Source organism: Lactuca virosa, chromosome 2 (assembly GCF_052849685.1).
Source record: "Lactuca virosa cultivar CGN04683 chromosome 2, Lactuca_virosa_CGN04683_v6, whole genome shotgun sequence".
NCBI classification, from domain to species: domain Eukaryota; kingdom Viridiplantae; phylum Streptophyta; class Magnoliopsida; order Asterales; family Asteraceae; genus Lactuca; species Lactuca virosa.
The window spans coordinates 271647492-271664516 of NC_136427.1; the positions used below are offsets into that span (position 1 = coordinate 271647492).

Consider the following 17025-nt stretch of genomic DNA (forward strand, 5'->3'; position numbering starts at 1 on the left):
ATGATTTTACTCAGTTACTTGCTTCTAATGGTACCATACACCAATCATCGTGCACCGATACTCCTTAGCAAAACGGTGTGGCAGAACGGAAACATTGTCATATTGTTGAGACAACCCGCTCATTGCTCTTATCTGTGCAGGTTCCTACTGCCTTTTGGGGTGAAGCGGTCTTAACTGTTGTTTATGTGGTTAATCGTATCCATACTGCATTGAATTTAGGAATGTCTCCTTTTGAGAAGTTATATGGTCACCTACCAGACTACTCTGCTATACGAGCCTTTAGATGTACTTGTTTTATTCTTCGTCCTCATGTTGAGAGCAACAAGTTGGGACCGAAATCAACTATTTATGTATTCTTGGGGTATGGTGTTGGACAAAAAGGATATTGTTGCTATGATCCTGCGAGTCAGAAGTTATATGTTTCCCGACATGTTACTGTAACGTCCTAAAATTTAAGACCAAAATTTTATTTTAATAATAATAAAATCATCATACAAAACATTTTCATAAAACCATAAAGGAAAATCAGAGTAAGTCAATCAATCATCTCAATACATCAGAGTCCTATAAAACGGAAGTCGCGGTGTGTGTGTGTGCGATGCAATCACCCCGAGTTCTTCCCTTTCGATCCGGAAGTACCTGAAACTTAAACAGAAAACCGTAAGCACAAAGATTAGTGATTTTCCCAAATACCCCATACCATACATATCAAACATAGAATGGGCCATGTCCAACAACCATCGAGCCCCGCTCGGCATCGAGCCCCGCTCGGAACAGATCTATCAGAACATGAGATGGACCCCACCCTTCACATTCATCAGGCCCCGCCTGGCATTCATACACACACATAAAACACATACAAGAATCACTAAGACAAATAGCATACAATACACTCATCGAGCCCCACCTGGCATCAGACCCCGCCCAATATACATATCAAATAATACATATGCAAGAGTCACACAGACAACTACCATCCTAATCATAATAAATCATGGGCCATCATTGGTTCCTTCGACCAGTCAAGCACAGCGAGGAGACTCACCTCAAACCGCTGAAAATCAAATAAACGCTCAGACTGTTGATCCGGAGAATCCCCGCGCTAATCAATCAAATAAAACCCCAATTAATAATTGGGCCATAAACCATAACTAGGAATATGATTCATTTGTCCAACTCCCAGGCTAAGACCATTTTACCCTTTCCTCACTTGGCCTAATAACCGAGGCCCAACCTAATGGCTCCAAAAGCCCAATATGGCCCAATTTCCTAAATGAGGACCAAAACCTATTATGGACCCAAATCCAAGAAGACCTAAAGCCTAACAATGGACCAAAGTCAGAAAGACTATTGGCCCAACAAGGACCAAAACCCTAATAGTCCAAATATGGCCCAAATCGCAAAAGTCAACAAAAGTCAATGGTAGTTGAGTGTGCCATGCGTACTCAGACTTACACCCCGCGTACGCCTCCTTTGGCCAATATGCGCTGCGTACGAGCTAGGTACGCCCTACGTACTCTACAGCCAACCCCACTCACCATTAAGTGCTTAATTGGTTAAGCCACTAAGTGTAATTCTCAGATCTGTTCCTAAATGATGTCTTAACACGTAAAGTTGGCAACTTTACTCCTTTTCATGTCTTAATAGGACCCAATACTCAATAAAATCCATAATAAGCACTCAAACTCATGCATGGTCCAATAAAATCCATAATATCTCTAATTAATACTCTTTTCACGACTCTAATAACCGAAGGCTATTCTTTCTCTCTCTAACTCTTGAAGTGGATAAAAGACCATTTTACCCCTCCATGGTCTCCATTACTCATGATTGACCCAACCCTAAAGTCAACAGAAATCAAACTCGAGTCAACAGTCCATGCTTGACCCGACTCGCCGAGTGCACCCATGTGACTCGTCGAGTCCACTCGTTTCCTCAGAAGTCTCGCGAAGGTCCAGCTCAGCTCGTCGAGTTGAACCCCCCCCTAAATCATCGAGTTATCGCATGATCAAGCTCATCGAGTTGACCCCCCCAACCCACTGCCCCTCTGATTCTCTCGTTGCGACTGATAGAAACAAGTCAACGCCCAAAAATTGGCTACCGATCACTCATACCAGACATACTAAACAATCCAGATCATACTCCAAGGAATGAAAGGATCACATCACACCAGGGACCCATCCATTGTACTGCAATCAAAACCCATCTGAACAATGAAATCTCAACACCCTGTCCTCAGACACAAGAAATGATCATGCTTGCTCAGAAGTATCCTCTGACATCTAACAATCATAAACCCAAGCTCCCTTCTCAATTATCCCTTTCAACACTGAGCACCAGGTCATCTCCCGACCCAACAGTTGAACCTCCAAAGGTTACCCATTGCATACCCCAAAACGTCTCACTGAATTCCTTCTCACACTAACTATCTATGCCCAGTGTGACACACAAGTCACGAAGTTCGCTTTACCCCAAGCGAATACTACAACCCCAACTGAAATCGTCTCACCCTCGACCTCTGTCGTCTACTACTCATTAGCTTCGTACGTCTCGCGGTCCTTTCCATACAAACGAACTGACCCACATAGGTCTAAGACATCAAAGGACACACAATACCTCTCAAAATGGAACCCACCTCTAAGTCCGAAATCTCATTTCGCCTTCTCAATACACCACTAGAGCCAACTCAAACTCGAGAGTCAGGCCCGACGTAGAATTGGAACCACTTATTTCCAATCTGATACTCGACCCGTACCCGCGATTCGCAAATTTATGCTCACACCATCTCTCCAATTCTTTCCGCTTACAATAATCCCTCCTCAACCCGGGATACAAAAATCCTCGACCGACACGGAGACCCCAGTCTCGCCCCTGGTCCAGCAACCAGGTTCCAAAAGACTCAAGTGGTAAGGCTACCCAAGCCTAAGAACTCCTATGCGTCCTACTCTGACTAGCGAATACTACAGCTCCCCGTAGATTCACAACGCTTCTCTCTTGCTCACTGGCTAGTGAAAGCTACGGTTCCCCCGCAGTTTCACAATACTCTCTCGCTGACCTGTGAAAACTACGGCTCCCCGTAGTTTCACAATGCTCTCCCTCTGACCAGTGAAAGCTACGACTCCCCGCAGTTTTACAATGCTCGCTCATTGTTTGGTGAATACTACGGCTCCCTGCAGTATCACCACACCCTCTCGCTGACCGGTGAATACTACGGCTTCCCGCAGTATCACCACACTCTCTCGCACAAACTCATAGATGCTACAACTCCCCGTAGTCTTACATCACTTTCTCTTACTACCCCATGATCTCATCCTCAAGTCGACGCCACACTGCGTTCACTAACTCATGCTCCGCGGCCTAGCATAGATAGGTGCACACACCCATCCAAAAAAAGCATCACTACTCCTGACGGCAACCTCCATGACAAAACTCTTTTTCTCACTATAATTCACATTTTTAGATAATATCGATTGATGTCAAATAGCCGAAGGGCTCCCACTGGAACCATAGATACTTGATACACCATTTTCCGTCTCAAACCCAAGACTCAAAATACTCCGAAATTTAGGACATCATACTTGGATACCTTAGTACACCATCACAGAACCTCACGATGTCTTGCCTTAACCACTGATATCATACTCACGACATCATACTCAGATACCGCAATGTACCCTTTCAGAACCTCACAACCGATCTTTTTCTCGCACAACTTGTAACTTCAGAATATTCTCATCTCACAAATTGAAACACAGAGGAATCGTCAATAACTGAAAACACGTTGACGAAAATCTGAAGCTCCACCCTCTACTGATCACCGCCCATAAGAACTACTCACACCGAATCTGAGATTGGTTGACAAATCAAATGTTGTCCCTTCTGGAGTATAAATCATAATCTATACTTATACCCGCAAATCTCATCTATTGCACCCTGAACTCGGCGACCCAACCTTCTCGAACTCAACAATTGCAATCCCGAAAAATCCCTACCCATAATAAATTCTCTTGCCAATGGCCGCATGTCGTGGGTTCTCTAATCCTTCCTTAAGCACATACCCATACATCACCCTTCCTTGCTCCTCGCCTCATCCACCAATAACCTAAGTCTCATGTGTACGCACCACAAATCTCCATAACCAGTTCTCTAATCTTACTTTGAACGGACCGCTGATCCTCTCAATAGAATACTCAGTTCTCCCCCACTCAAGGTTCGAACCATCACCAATTGGCATACCAACAATCTACTCCATAGACTGTTTCAGCAGGTATATCACACTTGACTCTTGGAACGTGTTGGATAAGGTGTCTAAGTCCATAACTATTTCTGGTATGTACTTGACCCGACCCGGCATGGTCCATTTGGGTTGCATGGCATCATGCATTTGGATAGACTAAATGAGAGAAATAACACTTATGGTTTATTAATATATTATAAGTTCTAATATATTAATAATATTATTTAATTAGTTTGATCAAGAATTAATTTAGAATTAATTAAGTGATCAAAAGATAACTAATTAAATATATGGGTAGATTATGTAAATCTTCCATATCTTATATAGTGGGCTAAGAGGCTCCATGGATTATCAAGTTGGGTTCCACCCATAGGATGCTCCATGGATGCTCCATGGGAGTTACAAACCCATGGGTCATGGAAATGAAGAGTCATGACACATTAGGGTTTACATGGTGTAACCCTAGATGTGTCAACACTATATAAGAAACCCATTCTCCACCAAAATAGGCTACACATAAGAAACAAGAGGGCTAGGCCGATTTTAGAAGTGTGTATTCTCTCTAAAGTCATTCCAAAAGCATTTGGTGTTGTGTGAAGCATTTGAGGCATCACACTTGGGGTGCTAGGCTCACAAGGTTTCAAGGATCATAAGCAACAACAAGGTAAGTTATTCTATCTTTCATGCAAGTTAAAATTTGTTCCCCATGTATGCTAGATAGGAATATAACCTTGGAATTCAACTTTGCATGATAATTAGACAAACATAGATCCAAGGTTATTAGGGTTGCATGTACACTTAGGAAGTGTTAGAATGCTCAAAACCCATCAGAACGTACCTATAATCACTTCAATGATCTTCCCTATGGAATCAAGCAACTCCAAATATCCCGTAACTTAGTCAAGAATCTCAGAATCCTCCCAACGTAACTACCTCAAGTCATCTCGATGCCTCATACAGATATACCGCCAGATACCCCAACTGTTCTGAATTAGACCTGACTCTCGGTCTGGAAATAATGCACTTAACACACACTTCTTCCCTGACTCCTCGACCAATCTACCATCGCGGGAATCATCATAAAAGCAAGAGACCCCACTCTCACAGACGGTACACAACGAAGACAACGAGGGCCACCGCCCCGATATACTCCTCTTAACCACCTGAAACTGCCGCTAAAAGTATGCCTCCCCAAAAGGCACCTCCCTGTTCTCTTCCATAATAGACCCACAAATGAATTTCGCATGGTATAAGAAATACCTCGTAGCAAACATACTGCCCAAAATACTCTGGTGAAAAGGTTGCAACCCTATGCTACCCCACGGGGTCTACCCCCATACTCTGAAAACCGGAAGCTCGTCATCTCTTTTGCTTCTCCCAGGAAACGGGGACAGCGCAAATCTTGCCACAGAAGATGACACCTCGTCCTTCAGTCGATTGCTCAACTCAGACCGCGATCCTCCAATAAGCATCATATCTACTCATCCCCGAGTCTTGCGACTCCAACTGGTATCTTACCAAAAATCTCTCGGACACTAACTCGATTTTCCCCTCAAGGTATGCTCTATTGAGACTCGTTCAACATGGCCCTCAGACCCCACACTCTATCACATCTGGTCCCAGTATAATCAATCACAACTGGATAACTAGTAAAACCAGAAGCACTAACCGCCACAAATCATGGTACTCGAACCATGTGATCATCTCTCGATCTGCTGCGAATCATGGTACCCGAACCATGTTATCTCCTCTCAATCTGCTACGAATCATGGTACTCGAAGCATGTTATCTTTTCTCAATCTGCTATGAATCATGGTACTCGAACCATGTTATCTTCTCTCAATCTGCTACTTAGAACCTCTGGAAGTCTCCCTGTTTCGATTACGGGTCCTCTACTTTTAGTAGTACGAGCCTATACTACCTTCCACATTTACCCATACTTTCCACACGGATCGTACCAGATTTCCTAAGTAGCTGTTCAACCTTCTCGATCACCAATACCGTTGAACCTGGTTGCTCCCCAGCGAATACTCTCCTCTATCAGCGTACTCATCTGACTAAGGTTACTCCCTAGGCTCTTCCTAGGTTCTCACACTTCTATGACATCAGCTGCTGAAGAACTCCTTATGATGTCAACCATCTACCTCCTGAATATCGTCATATTCACTTAGTAGCTGACTCCCATCATCAAGAGTTCCACAAAGAACGAAGCAAGCAACATTCAGGCATCGAATAATCTCCACCAGCATGTAAAGCCACTCTAGGTTACACTCTATTTACTCTACCCACACTCAAAAGGTATCACCGAACTCAAACAACCCTGCCTCTCACAAGTATCTATCTACTCCCTCAGTAGGCTCCTCCAATGCTCATCCAGGTATCTCTCCTAGATTACTCCTCTACTCAAAGCTCTCTCTAAAAGATTCCTGATGGATTCTCTTACTCCGCACATACTCAAAGCACATCACAAACAGCAACAATTCCTAGGCTAAGGCATCACAAATCAGGCAACTCTAGCCCTAACATATGAAATACCTAGCCTATCATCTAGCATGCATCACTAATATCTCAATAATAACTCATAACACAAATAAGTAAGGGTATTTTGGGAAAACACCGTTCGGGCTCTGGCTGATTGCACACACTGCTCCTTCTCGTTTTCTATTTGAAACTCTTGCTCGTTTTAGAAAAATCATTTATTTTGAAAATATTTCTTAAATCCCCAGTTTGAGTCCAGACATACCCGAAGGTGCATCCAAATCCCTCAAACCAAGGCTTTGATACCAACTTGTAACACCGTAAATTTTCAAATAAAATTTTCATTTAAAAAATTACATAATTCTCATAACACATTTCACAAAATCTCATTTATTTAATTTACAAATCGCAACTCCATAATTGTTTGATTAAAATCCAGGATCCTCAAAACATAACTCTTTCACTGGTGTGTACAATCAAACTGGTGCCTTCCCGTGATCCTGAGAAAACCTGAAACACATAACACAATACACGGTAAGCACGAAGCTTAGTGAGTTCCCCAAAATACCAGACATATCTCATTAGCCTCTCATGGCTATACTCAAATAGGACCCTCCGGTCAATTTGTCTCAGTGAGACCCTCCGGTCCCACAACTTGGGTGGACCCGCCGGTCCTAACTCAGTAAGCTCAGAATAATACACAACATAAATCATAAAGAAATAATGCAGGATATCACAATACACAATGTAAGAACATAGGACATCTCAGTCACACAAAGATACCACTCATGGTAAGTATAGTGAGAAGACTCACCTTGCAAGCAAGCAAGCAAATAACCTCGTACCCGAATCCCGAACTAGCCTCCGCCTATCACAAAGGATGAATATCTCTAATTAATACTCTTTTCACGACTCTAATAACCGAAGGCTATTCTTTCTCTCTCTAACTCTTGAAGTGGATAAAAGACCATTTTACCCCTCCATGGTCTCCATTACTCATGATTGACCCAACCCTAAAGTCAACAGAAGTCAAACTCGAGTCAACAGTCGATGCTTGACCCGACTCGCCGAGTGCACCCATGTGACTCGACGAGTCCACTCGTTTCCTCAGAAGTCTCACGAAGGTCCAGCTCAGCTCGTCAAGTTGACCCCCCCCCCCCAACTCGCGGAGTTATCGCATGATCAAGCTCATCGGGACAAACCCTCACCGACTCGTCGAGACAGGTCATGGACTCGGCGAGTCCCTACGACCTGATTTCTCATTCAAACAATTTAAGGCATATCTATCACTCCAAACACTAGATCTACCATCCTAAGGCTCGATTGACATGTAAAGCATCGATCTTTACACTCATGCATGGTGGTTTTGCTCCAATCTACCAATGCATGTTCTGTTAAGGTGTTAAACACCATACTCCTCATATGGATGAATAAATTCGGAACTTTTGGGCTCTAGGGACCTCACAAGGTCCAGATCTGAGGTTTAAACCTCTAGATAACTTAGTGTAACGCTCGTATATCAGGGCTAGTCAACTTAGAGACAATGAGCATCAAAAATGAGTTTTTGATGGAAGATTATTTAGAAGGATTAATCTTAACCAAGTTATAGAATATGTCACAAGGGTTCCGTACATATAAAGAATGCCGAAATTCGAGTTATAACAAAGAAGTTATGACCCGTCGAAGTTTTTCGGCAAAACCGGCACGGCACCGGGAGACGTAAATAGTGAATTTATGATGGAGGACTTTTTAGCCTTATAAATCTAAACAAAAGTTGTAGTATACATTAAACTGAGAGCGTGCATAAAAATAACGCCCAAATCTGACTTCGTATGAAGAAGTTATGAATTTTCTAAGATTCGGCATAGCAGTGCACGACCCGAAACTCGAATTTTAGTTCGAGCGGTTTTTGGCCTACGCGACCTAAATGAGAGTTGAATATCTCATTAATAGGAACTCAACGGTAAAAAGACAGACGAAAACAGAGTCTGTATGTAGAAGTTATGAATTTTACGCGGACATTTAACAGTATAATCTCCTCGTACTATTAAATTTAAGATCGGTCGAGAATTGGCCGAAGGAGTCAAAATGAAAGTTGTAGATCTTATTTTTACCTATGCGTGGATATAAAGAACGTCGAAAACGGAGCTCGTATGTGAAAGTTATGAATTTTTGAAAATCGGCTGATTTCCATCCTGTGTGCGATGCCACGTGTCAGCACCAGGCGAAACCTTGGAGCCTACGCAACACCACAACGTGGTGAGAGGCACCACGACGTGGTGACGCCCCAGGCAACCTATAAATAGAGGTGCTGGGTTCCCTTCAGTCTTCACACCATCCATTTTCCCTTTCTCTCTCTACTTTCTCTCTCTAAGCCCCAACCCCCTCCCCCAAAGCCTAGGGTAACTCCCTAGCACGAGGCGGAAGCCCTGGACCGCCCGACGGCTCCGAGAAAAGAGCCTTTCGGCTCGGGAACGCTGCTCCAGCGAAGCCCGGTTTTGCGAAAAATCTGTTGTAAGTGAGCTATGCCTACCCTATCTTTAGTATAGCTTCTGTTTTAATATAGTAACATTATTAGGACCTTAAAATAATTATTTGGGCTATTATTATGAGTTATATAAGATTTTTGCTTAACGCTTATATAATAGTAATAACAGCTAGACTATTAATTAGTCGCGGTTAACGTTAGACTAAACCCTAGTGGTATTGATACTAGGTTTTGTCAAGGGAAAATTGTTTTGAGATAACGAAGTGCTGTCCGAATACCGAGTCACCACCTTACCAGGTGAGTGCATAGTTACTTTCATCTTACACATTGATATGAAGTATTTTATATAAATTACATGCTATGTGTGCATACTATCTGAATACTTGTTGTCTATGCTGGAAGAATGATTTTATACATGTTTTAAAATGATTTAAACTGTATATGTATTTTATATCTACAAATATGTTGGGTATGACATGGGTAGATGAATAATGAGAGATCAAAGATGATGTGAGTAAACATTGGCAGCTATAGATTTAGTGCCTAATAAATAACATCGACAGCTATGGACTTAGTGCCTATTGGACAAACATTGGTAGTTATGGACTAAGTACACATTAGGTAAACACGGGTGGCTATGGACTTAGTACCTGTTAGGTGTTGGTAGCTATGGACTTAGTACCTGGTAGCTATGGACTTAGTGCCTGTTAGATAAACGTTGGTAGCTATGGACTTAGTACCTACACTGGTAGCTATGGATTTAGTACCTGATGAATGACCTTTAGCAGCTATGGATTTAGTGCATTGGCAGCTATGGAATTAGTGCCTTTCGTATAAACCCTGGAAGCAAGGGACTTCGAAATGAACGAATGCAGGATAGATGACTCTTAGGGTAGACCCTTAAGAGTAAGGAAGATAATGGGGACGGGTAATTGGGTTGATTGTTTGATGTTTAAAAGGGTACTCTGATTTTTTATAAAGCATAAACAAAATCGGTCTTTTCTGACCGAGAAAATGGGGATGTCACACTTAGTATTCTCGAAGTCCCAAATAATATGTGATGAAAACCCTAACTTCTCCACTCATGAGATCTAACCAAATAAAGGGGAAAGATTCAAGCTTTTTACCTTCCTCTTGAAGCTCTGGACGAAATGGCCTGAACCCCAACAACTCCTTGTTTCTTGCTGAACAAACTCCTCTTTCTCCTCAAAGATGCACTAAAATCCTTCAAGGTTAGCTTGGAGACTCTCTTAGCTCACTACACTCGTTTAGGGTTTCACACAGAAGGGTTAGGAAGCTGGTGAGGCAGAAATGGGGGCATAAGTTCCCTTATATAGGCCCCAACCCCGGGAAATTAGGGTTTCCCTGCCCAGCACCTACACGGCGAGTCGGCTCTCTGACTCGTCGAGTCCATTCATTAATCCCACGCGGACAACTCGACTCTACTCGACGAGTTGGACTCACAACTCGTCGAGTCACTCCATAAATCTCAAAATTAAACACACAATAATATACCTGAAAGTCCGGATGTTGCACTTTATACCTTAAAAAGCTTGCAAAGTTGATGAAGATCCTGGATCTTCAGGCTCCAATTCCACCAAAACTTCACCACCAAGCTTCGCCTTCTTCTAAGTAACCAAAAACACCATAATACCAAAACAATGGCTCACAAACACTCAAAGGGAGGCTAGGGTTTTGTTTTCAAGGTTTGGAGAGGTGGAGGCTAGTCATAAGAAACTCCCAAAGCAACTTAAGGTGTTTAAATAGGGCACAAACCCTAAAAATTAGGGTTTTCCTCTGCTGGTCGTACGCCCCGCATACTCCCACGTACGCTCCACATACTCCCACGTACGCCCCGTGTACGTGGCCGCCTCCGCGACCAAACCATCGAGCAAGTACGCCCATCATACTCATAGAGTACGCCCAACATACTTAGCTAGGGACCAAAACCACCAATCTTCCGAAGGCCATAACTTCTTCGTTCTAAGTCCGATTTCGACGTTCTTTATATCCACGGAAAAGTAATGAGATGATCTATAATTCTATCAACTCTCCTTTGCCTTAAAACTTCCCGAGCTTAAATCCAAAATCATAAAAGGCCCGAATTTTCACTTTACGGTTGTACCCTTGGGCTCCAAAACACAAACCGAACTCTAAGATCACCTAGTCTATATTATCCACATCCAAGGGGTCTAAATGTCTCCTTTCTTAAGGCCCATAGCCTTATGATAATTGATCTTCGGATCACGGCCCCGAATTAGGAAACGATTCGAAACAGGGTGTTACACTTACTTTTTCGGAACATATTCCTTTCTACTTGATTCCTGCTACAACCCACGATGTAACGAAGTCATATCTTCTGCATATTGATCCTTTTGATGAGGATATAGAGGTTCGAGACTCATATATGCCACCTGATCATTCAGTTCATGACACACCCATTTCTTCGGAGAGTTCCTCGACTCCTCCTATTCCTGAGTCTGCCCCTGCGACTGTTGAGATTGATGACCCACCTCCTCCACCCCTCATGAGTTCTACTCGTCCTATTAAGTCCACCAAGCTTCCATATTTTTCGTACTCTACATAATCAGGACCATTTGCTTCATTCGTAGAGAGCATTCATCATCTGTCTGAACCTGAATCATATAGAGAAGATGTATTAGATCCTCTTTGGCAGAATGATATGGCTGAGGAACTTAATGCTCTTCATCAGACTCATACATGGGATTTGGTTTCCCTTTTTCCTGGGAAACATACGATTGGTTGTCGTTGGGTGTACAAGATAAAAACAAAAGTTGATGGGTCTGTAGAGCGGTACAAGGCCATAGTTGTAGCAAAAGGGTATTCCCAACAGTACGGTTTTGACTATGAGGAGACATTTTCCCCAGTTGCAAAAATGATGACAATCCGTACTATGATTTCAGTTGCATCCATTCGACAGTGGGAGATCTTTCAAATAGATATCAAGAATGCTTTTTTAAATGGTGACATCCATAAAGAGGTTTATATGTCTCTTCCCCCAGGAATTCAACACCAGTCGAGTGAGGTTTGTCGGCTTCGCAAAGCTTTGTATGGTCTCAAGCAAGCACCTCATGCTTGGTTTGAGAAATTCTCCACAGTGATTACCTCTCTTGGATTTTTCCAGAGATCATGATTCGGATTTGTTCGTTAGATGCTCGGGTGCAGGATGGACTCTTTTGTCCCTATATGTGGATGACATGATTATTGCTGGTGATGACCATGGTGGTCTTGAGTCTTTGAAGCATGATCTAGCTCATCGATGTGCTATGAAGGTTTTGGGATTGTTACGTTATTTCTTGGGTATTGAGGTAGCTCAGTCTAAATATATATTTGACTTGCTTACACTGGAGGGTCTTTCTGACAATCAAACTGTTGATACTCCTCTTGAAACCAATGCACAATACTCTCCTGATGGTATTCCTTTATCCGATCCGAATCTTTATCGCACTGTTATGGGAAGTTTGGTTTATCTCATAGTTACTCATCTAGATATTGCTCATGTTGTTCATGTTGTCAGTCAATTAGTTGTACTCCGTATTCTGAGATATCTTCGTGGCACTTAGTTTTAACCCCTCTTGTTTCCCTTGACGTCTTCTCTTGAGTTACGTGCCTATAGTGATGTTGATTGGGATGGTGATCGTCATAATCGTAAATCCACAATCGAATTTTGCGTATTTCTTGGAGAGTCTATCATTTCATGGAAGAGCAAAAAACATGACGTTGTCTCTAGATCTTCCACGGAGGCTAAGTATCGTGCTATGGTTGTGACTACATGTGTGATTATCTGGTTACGGTGGCTTCTTGCGGACATGGGAGTTCACATTTCTTCACCTACTCCCCAGCATTGTGATAACAAAAGTGCGATACAAATTGCGAAGAAATTTGTTTTCCATAAGCGGACGAATCACATTGAGATTGATTGTCACTTCACCCATCATCACTTACAGCTCGGAACCATATCGCTTTTGTTTGTTTCATCAACCTTGCAGCTTGCAGATATTTTTACAAAGGCTCTATCGGCATCTCGGTTTCGTTTCTTGTGTGACAAACTTTCAAAGCTTATTGTTGTGGCATTGTGAGTTTGAAGGGGGATGTTAGCCTATATATGTTGTTAGCCCACATGTTTATGGGCCCTTTAGATTTTAGCCCATTAGGGTTCGGTCTTAGCTAATATTTATTATCTTTTTTCTTCTTTGTAGCTTTTCATGCTTTTCATTGTGAATCTTGTAATTTCTCTCTTTCAATAATCATATGGCAATATTATCAATATTAACTAAGATTCGATCCTTGGTGTATCACAATTTCCATTGGCAAAGACTTCGGTTGGCAAATTAGAGTTTGTACACATATTGTAGACCAACATTGCATTTAGAGTATAGCTCTATATTACATATCGAGTATAGCTCTAGTATAACTCCGTGATACCCTTCTTGCTTTTGGTGTCCTCGAAATCATCTCATGGGACATTATTATGTCTTCTACAATTCACTGAACACCATATGAAAATACCTATTTTTTCTTTATATTTTTCCATAAGACTTTTGAGAAGGTGAACACCTTAGCTGTTGACCTCCTTTGTAGGAACCAAAATTGATTTTTAGATATGGTTGTTTCATGACAAATTCCAATCTCCAACACTCTCTATAGTTTTATTGCATGATTAAATAACTCTATTTCTCGATTTTTCAATAGATGTCGCAGCTTTGACATTTGGTTTGTTTTTGTATGTAGAACCACATTACTAGATCTCCACTTCTCTTGTTCTATGATTTATGTACATCAGTTAATATAATATCAATTTTGGCACATACTTTATTTATATGATTAGGGTTTATTTTTGTTGTTTGTTGTGATATTTTTTAATCAAATTATATTATTAGTTTGACATGGTTATTACTAGTTAAAGAATAAATATTATAAATCTAAAACATTCAGTATACATTTTTTTAATAAAATTAAAATATTTTTTTAAAACAATAGACCAAACAATACATAATTATTAAACGAGTTAATATGGTCCCATCTTCATGGAGATACCACATCATTCAGAAAAGTGGTCCTTATTCTTTCAAACTCTTAACAATTTAATGTTATAATGGTTGCTTTATATCTCTCGACTAAGCAAAAATAGGATGCAACTCTAATTTCATAATTTCATAATAGGTGTTCATTTAATTCAAAAGATTGTGAATAAATAAAAGGAAAACACAAAAGAAATTCTCAATTTTGCTTTTAATGCTTTGTAAGTATGTTTATTACAGGTTATTTTCATATTTAATTTGATCATTTGGCATTACAGTTTTCTAATATCATAAAGTTTTAAGCCACACGTTTTTAATGTTATCTTTCTTAGGTCTTGTGGTATACATACCACGAATCGATTCGTGGTCTAGTTGGCCACGAGAAAAGCTCGTGCACACCACCCCGACATTCCGTGGTCGGGTGTGGTCGTGATCCTTCGTGTTCCCGACAACGAATTCAAACGAAGAAGGTGATTGGTGGTTGGTTTTTTTGGCCGTTGAACGGCTATTTTGCCTATTCTTTTTTTCAAACTCAAGTCAATAAAATAAATAAACCTTCTATTTTCACCAAAACTTACACCTCATTCTAACCTTCATTCTCTAAAACCACAAAACACATATACATGGATTCCACAAAACATATGAAATTTTTAAAAACTTTTGACTCAGATGACGACGTAGAATTCGTCGAGACATTCTTCAACGTTGTGCAACACATTCACAACGAAGAAAGTTCGAATGCTGCTCGTACAAGGGCGGTCGTCAATCGTGATCGCCAAGCCGCACACGACATATTGGTACGTGATTACTTTGCCGATAATTGTTTTTATAATGACGACTCGTTCGAACGTCGTTTCCGTCTGAATAATGCTATATTTTTACGTATTAGTAATGCTTTAGAATCTCGTTATGATTTTTTCAAACAAAAACCCTACGGTAGAGGAAGAATGAGTTTTAGTAGTATACAAAAATATGCGGCTGCTCTTAGGTATTTGGGATACGGTATAACATTTGATGCATCTGACGAATACTTGAAAGTATCCGAGAGGACCACAGTTGAATGTGTAGATTGGTTTTCTGCATGTGTTTATGAGGTTTTTCACGAAGAATATTTGCGCAAACCTACTCAACGTGATATTGAGAGATTATATTCGGCTCATGAAGAGAGACATGGATTTCCGGGTATGCTTGGCAGTCTAGATTGTACGCATGTGGCTTGGGAAAAATGTCCAAATGCATGGCGTGGTCAGTTCACTCGAGGAGATATAGGTGAACCAACTATCATCCTAGAAGCTGTTGCATCTCAAGATTTGTGGATATGGCATGCCTTTTTTGGAGTAGCGGGGTCTAACAACGACCTTAATGTTCTTGGCCAGTCTCCACTTTTCAACGATATTTGGACCGACAAAGCACCTGATATGACATTCATGGTGAACGGGCACGCGTACAAATACGATTACTACCTTGGTGATGGGATATACCCGGATTATTCTACATTAATGAAGGCATACTCGGTTCCTCGAAGTGAAAAGGCAAAGTTGTTTACAAAAAAACAGGAATCGGCGAGAAAGGATATCGAGAGGGCATTTGGAGTCCTTAAGCAGACATGACATGTAGTGAAATATGCTACACGACTTTGGGATAAAGAAAGAATGAAACGAATGGTCCTAGCATATATTATAATGCATAATATGATTATTGAAGATGAACGTCGAGCGATTTGCACGTATGATCCGAACGACGTTGTCGTTCCAATTGAGGAGTTCGTACCCGGAACGAACGCGTTTTTAGAGCGAGTTGTTGAAATTCATAACAATGAAACGTGATTCAATCTTCGAGAAGATGTCGCGGAACATGTGTACCAACGTAGCATGAACATGGATTAGGTTTTTTATATGTATGTTTATTTGTTTTTTTAATTAATGTAATGTTTTTTTTCTAGATTAGCTAAGTAATGTAGTTTGAAGTTGTAATTTTATTTTTATAATTAATGAAAAACCAGTTTAAAAAAAATGAATGCTTTTTAATTATAAAAAATGTAATTTTATTGTATTTTTTAATTAAAAAATAAATAAAAATAATGATGTGGAGTGGTGTGCTAGTGATAGGTATCTCATGTTAGTGGTAAGAGAATGTGGTGCTGGTGTGACACCCACCACATATGTGGTATGTGGTGGATATAACGGATGACCTTAGATCATTATTTTCTTATCTATGTACAAATAACCCAACATTTTTAATACAAAAGTCAATTTTGGATTTTCTATACATGAATCAAGTCTATATGATAAACAATAAGCCATATTTTATAATGTAATAACATTGTAAACCTTAAGATAACTTATAATACAATTAATATTGTGTTATTGTTTCATTAATGTAATCATTGTATATTAAATGTAAATTATGTTTTGACCAACATTTCATTAATGATACTACTTTACACAATCTAACCACAAAATATGGAGGACCATGTTGTGGTAGTTGCTAAAATTATTGAAAGAAAATGACACCTCATGTGGTGTATGACAAACATTACCTGTGTTTGATGGCAATGGATAGTAATTAAAAATAAATGGCAATATAATGTAGAACTTACCCCTATTGAAAAAACAATATTGAATTCATAAAGATTTATATTTAATTGATGTAATGTAATTTATTGGGTATTGTAGCAAATTAAAACTTAATAGTGTATGAGTGTAATACTTATTGATGACTTCCAGTGTTGTTGTATCTCAAAAACGAAGAACATGGGTTATTAAAAGCAAGAGAAGTTT

At 40.5% G+C, this 17025-nt stretch overlaps 1 protein-coding gene across 1 annotated transcript; it reads left to right on the forward strand.

Annotated features, from left to right (window-relative positions):
- Positions 1-14868: 14868 nt before the first annotated feature.
- LOC145158513 (uncharacterized) lies at positions 14869-15855 on the forward strand. The gene has a single exon (XM_079077401.1). It carries the CDS (start codon positions 14869-14871, stop codon positions 15853-15855), a length of 987 nt encoding a protein of 328 aa, XP_078933527.1.
- Positions 15856-17025: the final 1170 nt, after the last annotated feature.

Bases quoted from the DNA above. Each gene is read 5' to 3' on its own strand.
- LOC145158513 (XM_079077401.1), top strand. From the start codon at position 14,869: ATGGATTCCACAAAACATATGAAATTTTTAAAAACTTTTGACTCAGAT.